Source organism: Sycon ciliatum, chromosome 5 (genome assembly GCF_964019385.1).
Source record: "Sycon ciliatum chromosome 5, ocSycCili1.1, whole genome shotgun sequence".
Lineage (NCBI taxonomy): Eukaryota > Metazoa > Porifera > Calcarea > Leucosolenida > Sycettidae > Sycon > Sycon ciliatum.
Genome location: NC_088647.1, coordinates 31,608,811 through 31,615,223, shown reverse-complemented (window position 1 = coordinate 31,615,223; position 6,413 = coordinate 31,608,811). Strand labels below are relative to the sequence as shown.

Genomic DNA, 6,413 nt, shown 5'->3' with positions numbered 1-6,413 from the left:
ATGACATCTCCACAACAACAACAACAACAACAGCAACAACAGCAGCAGCAACAGCAACAGCAGCAACAACAACAACAACAACAGCAACAGCAACAAAAACGCTCATAACCGACTCTCAGGGCGCTCAGAGCCGGTGATCAGACCAGGCGCTCAGAGTCGGCTCTGAGCTGGCGCTCTGAGCCGGTGCTCAGAGTCGGCGCTCAGAGCCGGCGCTCAGAGCCGGCGGTCAGAGCAGGCGCTCAGAGCCGGCGCTCAGAGCCGGCGCTCAGAGTCGGCGCTCAGAGCCGGCGCTCAGAGCCGGCGCTCAGAGCCGGCGCTCAGAGCCGGCACTTACAGCCGGCGCCCAGAGCCGGCTCCACAACAACAACAACAACAACAGCAACAACAGCAACAGCAACAGCAACAGCAACAACAACAACAACAACAACAACAACAATAACAACAACACCAGCAATAAAAACGCTCATAACCGGCTCTCAGGGCTCATAGCCGATGATCAGACCAGGCGCTCAGACTCGGCGCTCAGAGCCGGCGCTCTGAGCCGGCGCTCAGAGCCGGCGCTCAGAGCCGGCGCTCAGAGCCGGCCCTCAGAGCCGGCGCTCAGAGCCGGCGCTCAAAGTCGGCGCTCAGAGCCGGCGCTCAGATCCGGCGCTCAGAGCCGGCGCTTAGAGAGGGCACTCAGAGCCAGCGCTTACAGCCGGCGCTCAGAGCTGGCGCTCAGAGCCGGCGCTCAGAGCCGGCGCTCAGTTCCGAGCGTCCAGCCGAGCGGCCAGGCGAGCGGCCAGGCGAGCGGCCAGGCGAGCGGCCAGGCGAGCGGCCAGGCGAGCGGCCAGGCGAGCGGCCAGGCGAGCGGCCATGCGAGCGGCCAGGCGAGCGGCAAGGCGAGCAGCCAGGCGAACGGCAAGGAGAGCGGCCAGCCGAGCGGCCAGTGAGCAGCCAGCGATCAGCAACAGCAACAGCAACAGGATGGTAAAAGAACTAGAAGCACCAAAATACGATAATGAAGGAGAACAAAGAGAAATCAGAACAGAAATTGGAACTAGAAAGAGAGAAAGGAAATCAGAAATAGAATGAAAACAAGAATGGGAACTAGAATGTGACCAAGAATGAGAATTAGAATGGGAACAATAATCAGAACAAGAATAGAAACTATAATGAGAACAAGAATTGAAACTATAATGAAACAGGAATGGAAACTATTATGAGAACAAGAATGGAAACTATAATGAGAACAAGAATGGAAATTATAATGAGAACAAGAAAGACAAGATGAATCATAGCAAGAATATCGACAAGAAAGAGTAAAATATTGGGCACATTAGTGAGAAGCATCAAGGAAGAGAAAAAGTTCGAGTAATGGGATGAGACCAAGTTTGTAACCAAAAATCGGATGGTACATAATTATAACACTTTTGATAACAAGGATCTTCTCTGGATGGAATCTTCGCTTACCTTTCTGGACACAGTTTAAGGTCATGTCCGGGACCAACATGACACCTGAAGTTGTGAGATCTGCTGCCGGAGCGACATTGTTCAACAGAGAGAATCCTGTTGACTTCTATCGACATGAAATCTCCACAACAACAACAGCAACAACAGCAAAAACAGCAAAAACAACAGCAACAAAAGTGCTCAGAGCCGGCGCTCAGAGCCGGCACTCAGAGCCGGCGCTCTATGCCGAGCGGCCAGGCAAGCGGCCAGGCGAGCGGCTAGGCGAGCGGCCAGGCGAGTGGCCAGGCGAGCGGCCAGGTGAGCGGCCAGGCGAGCGGCCAAGAGAGGGGCCAGCGAACAGCTAGCGAACAGCAACAGCAACAGGATGGGAAAATGAACTAGAAGCACCAATATACGATACTGAAGGAGAACAAAGAGAAATAAGAACAGAAATTAGAACTAGATAGAGAGAAAGGAAATGAGAACAAGAATGAGACCATAAATGGGAACTAGAATGTGACCAAGAATGAAAACAAGAATGGAAACTATGATGAGAACAAGAATAGGAGCTATAGTGAGAACAATAATGGAAACTATAGTGAGAATAAGAATGGAAACTATAATGAGAACAGGAATAGAAACTATAATGAGAGCAAAAATGGAACTATAATGAGATCAAGAATGGAACTATAATGAGAACAAGAATAGGATCTATAGTGAGAAAAGGAATAGGGACAATAGTGAGAACAAGAAGAGAAACCATAATGAGAACAAGAATGGAAACTATAATGAGAACAAGAATGGAACTATAATGAGAACAATAATGGAAACTATAATGGGAACAAGAGTAGGAACTATAATGAGAACAAGAATAGAAACTAAAATGAGAACAAGAATTGAAAATATAATGAACACAAGAATGGAAACTATAATGAGAACAAGAATGGAAACTATAATGAGAACAAGAATGGAAACTATAGTGAGAACAAGAATGGAAACTATAATGAGAACAAGAATGGAAACTATAATGAGAACAAGAATGGAAACTATAATGAGAACAAGAAAGACAAGAGGAATCATAGCAAAAGTATCGACAAGAAGGAGTATAAAAATTGGGCACATTAGTGAGAAGCATCAAGAAAGAGAATAGGTTCGAGTGAATGAGTATTACCAAGTTTGTAAACAAAAATGGGACGTTACAAAATCATAACACTTATGATAACAAGGATCTTCTCTGGATAGTAATCTTCGCTTACCCTTCTGGACACAGGTTAAGGTCATGTCCGGGACCAACATGACAACTTAAGTTGTAAGATCTGCTGCCGGAGCGACATTGCTCAACACAGAGAATCCTGTTGACCGTTCTATCGACATCACATCTCCACAACAACAACAGCAACAAAAGCAGCAGCATTAGCAACAGCAACAACAACAGCAACAAAAGCGCTCAGAGCCGGCGCTCAGTGCCGGCGCTCAGAGCCGGCGCTCAGAGCCGGCGCTCAGAGCCGGCGCTCAGAGCCGGCGCTCAGAGCCGGCACTCAGAGTCGGCGTTCAGACCCCGCGCTCAAAGCCGGCGCTAAAAGCCGGCGCTCAGAGCCGGCCGGATATCAGACCCGGCGGTCAGACCCGGCGCTCAGATCAGAGCGGCCAGGCGAGCGGCCAGGCGAGCAGCAAGGCGAGCGGCAGGGCGAGCGGCGGGCCGAGCGGCCTGGCGAGCGGCCTGTCGAGCGGCCAGGCGAGCGGCCAGGAGAGCGGCCAGGCGAGCGGCCAGGCGAGCGCCCTTGCGAGCGGCCAGGCGAGCGGCCAGGCGAGCGGCCAGGCGAGCGGCCAGGCGAGCGGCCAGGCGAGCGGCCAGGCGAGCGGCCAGGCGAGGGGCCAGGCGAGCGGCCAGGCGAGGGGCCAGGCGAGCGGCCAGTCGAGCGGCCAGGAGAGAGGCCAGCCGAGTGGCCCGCGAGCAGCCAGCGATCAGCAACAGCAACAGGATGGGAAATAGGACTAGAAGCACCAAAATACGATAATGAAGGAGAATAAAGAGAAATCAGAACAGAAATTAGAACTAGAAAGAGAGAAAGGAATTGAGAACAAGAATGAGAACAAGAATGGGAACTAGAATGAGAACAAGAACGAGAACAAGAATGGAAACTATCATGAATGAGAACAAGAATGGAAACTATAATGAGAACAAGAATGGAAAATATAATGAGAACAAGAATGGAAACTATAATGAGAACAATAAAGACAAGATGAATCATAGCAAGAATATCGACAAGAAAGAGTAAAAAATTGGGCACAATAGTGAGAAGCATCAAGGAAGAGAAAAGGTTCGAGTAAATGAGTGAGACGAAGTTTGTAAACAATGGGACCCTTACAAAATCATAACACTTATCATAACAAGGATCTTCTCTTGTTGGTAATCTTCGCTTACCTTTCTGCACACATTTAAAGGTCATGTCCGGTACCAACATGACAACTGAAGTTGTGAGATCTGCTGCCGGAGCGACATTGCTCAACAGAGAGAATCCTGTTGACTTCTATCGACATGAAATCTCCACAACAACAACAGCAGCAACAGCAGCAGCAACAGCAAAAACAGCAAAAACAACAGCAACAAAAGCGCTCAGAGCCGGCGCTCTATGCCGAGCGGCCAGGCAAGCGGCCAGGCGAGCGGCTAGGCGAGCGGCCAGGCGAGTGGCCAGGCGTGCGGCCAGGTGAGCGGCCAGGCGAGCGGTCAAGAGAGGGGCCAGCGAGCAGCTAGCGAACAGCAACAGCAACAGGATGGGAAAATGAACTAGAAGCACCAATATACGATACTGAAGGAGAACAAAGAGGAATAAGAACAGAAATTAGAACTAGATAGAGAGAAAGGAAATGAGAACAAGAATGAGACCATAAATGGGAACTAGAATGTGACCAAGAATGAAAACAAGAATGGAAGCTATGATGAGAACAAGAATAGGAGCTATAGTGAGAACAATAAAGGAAACTATAGTGAGAATAAGAATGGAAACTATAATGAGAACAGGAATAGAAACTATAATGAGAGCAAAAATGGAAGTATAATGAGAACAAGAATGGAACTATAATGAGAACAAGAATGGAACTATAATGAGACCAAGAATGGAAACTATAATGGGAACAAGAATAGGAACTATAATGAGAACAAGAATAGAAACTAAAAAGAGAACTAGAATGGGAAATATAATGAACACAAGAATGGATACTATAGTGAGAACAAGAAAGACAAAATGAATCATAGGAAGAGTATCAACAAGAAGGAGTATAAAAATTGGGCACATTAGTGAGAAGCATCAAGAAAGAGAAAAAGTTCGAGTGAATGAGTAAGACCAAGTTTGTAAACAAAAATGGGACGTTACAAAATCATAACACTGATGATAACAAGGATCTTCTCTGGATGGTAATCTTCGCTTACCCTTCTGGACACAGGTTAAGGTCATGTCCGGGACCAACATGACAACTGAAGTTGTAAGATCTGCTGCCGGAGCGACATTGCTCAACACAGAGAATCCTGTTGACCGTTCTATCGACATCACATCTCCACAACAACAACAGCAACAAAAGCAGCAGCAACAGCAACAGCAACAACAACAACAGCAACAAAAGCGCTCAGAGCCGGCGCTCAGTGCCGGCGCTCAGAGCCGGCGCTCAGAGCCGGCGCTCAGAGCCGGCGCTCAGAGCCGGCGCTCAGAGTCGGCGTTCAGACCCCGCGCTCAAAGCCGGCGCTAAGAGCCGGCGCTCAGAGCCGGATATCAGACCCGGCGGTCAGACCCGGCGCTCAGAGCAGAGCGGCCAGGCGAGCGGCCAGGCGAGCGGCAAAGCGAGCGGCGGGGCGAGCGGCCTGGCGAGCGGCCTGTCGAGCGGCCAGGCGAGCGGCCAGGCGAGCGGCCAGGCGAGCGGCCAGGCGAGCACCCTGGCGAGCGGCCAGGCGAGCGGCCAGGCGAGCGGCCAGGCGAGCGGCCAGGCGAGCGGCCAGGCGAGCGGCCAGGCGAGCGGCCAGGCGAGCGGCCAGGCGAGGGGCCAGGCGAACGGCCAGTCGAGCGGCCAGGAGAGAGGCCAGCCGAGTGGAAAGCGAGCAGCCAGCGATCAGCAACAGCAACAGGATGGGAAATAGAACTAGAAGCACCAAAATACGATAATGAAGGAGAATAAAGAGAAATCAGAACAGAAATTAGAACTAGAAAGAGAGAAAAGAATTGAGAACAGGAATGAGAACAAGAATGGGAACTAGAATGAGAACAAGAACGAGAACAACGCAATGCGGGTCAGCATGTCGCTGTCCGCTGCAACCAGACAGAGCTTCCCCTGAGCCCAACAGCAAGGTACCTCGGCGTGACCCTTGACGCCGCTGTGAAGTGGGACCCCCATGTTGACGCGATGGCGAAGAAAGTTGTGCAGAAGATTGGAGCATTGTGGCGGTCCCGCAGATGTCTGAGCCTCAGTAGTCGCATCCAGTATGTGAGGTCAGTCATCATGCCTGACCTCCTATATGGGTCTAACGCCTTCTCTTCCTCCCTCAAGGTTTCGCAGCTTGATCGCCTTCAGGTCCTGCAGAACCGAGCGGCGAGAGCGGTATACGGTTTGCCGCCTCACACCTCGGCTCAGCCTCTGCTCGAACGGATGTCCCTGTACAGAGTTCGGGAGTGCTAAGCCCAGAAGCGGCTCGTCCTGGTGTGGCGCTGTGTCAATGGGAAAGCCAGCAGTGTCCTCCAGGACCTATTCTCACCATCAGCTGGCAGCACCACCCGGCACCAGGTTTCCAGGGGCCTCACTGTCCCCTCGGCACAGTCAGAAGCCGGCAGATCTCGCCTGGCCTTTCAGGCAGCCTTGGCCTGGAACGCTCTCCCAAGGAGTGTAAGGGAGATCAAGGCTGCCCAGCAATTTAAGCTTGCCTCCATCCCCTACACCTTGCAATGAATGCTCTGTCTGACTTTTCCCGTCCACACACCACGTCATTTACTCTTCTC

At 51.1% G+C, this 6,413-nt stretch overlaps 1 protein-coding gene across 1 annotated transcript; it reads left to right on the top strand.

Moving 5' to 3' along the window:
- LOC135817003 (ras-interacting protein RIP3-like) lies at positions 1 to 439 on the top strand. The gene is made up of 2 exons (XM_065330106.1): positions 1 to 100; positions 192 to 439. Exons 1-2 carry the CDS (start codon positions 1 to 3, stop codon positions 437 to 439), a joined length of 348 nt encoding a protein of 115 aa, XP_065186178.1.
- Positions 440 to 6,413: the final 5,974 nt, after the last annotated feature.

What these genes read in the sequence shown, in the direction of transcription:
- LOC135817003 (XM_065330106.1), top strand. Translation starts at nt 1, where the DNA reads ATGACATCTCCACAACAACAACAACAACAACAGCAACAACAGCAGCAG. An exon ending in ACAGCAACAGCAACAAAAAC is followed by an intron (nt 101 to 191) that starts GCTCATAACCGA and finishes GCCGGTGCTCAG; the next exon opens with AGTCGGCGCTCAGAGCCGGC.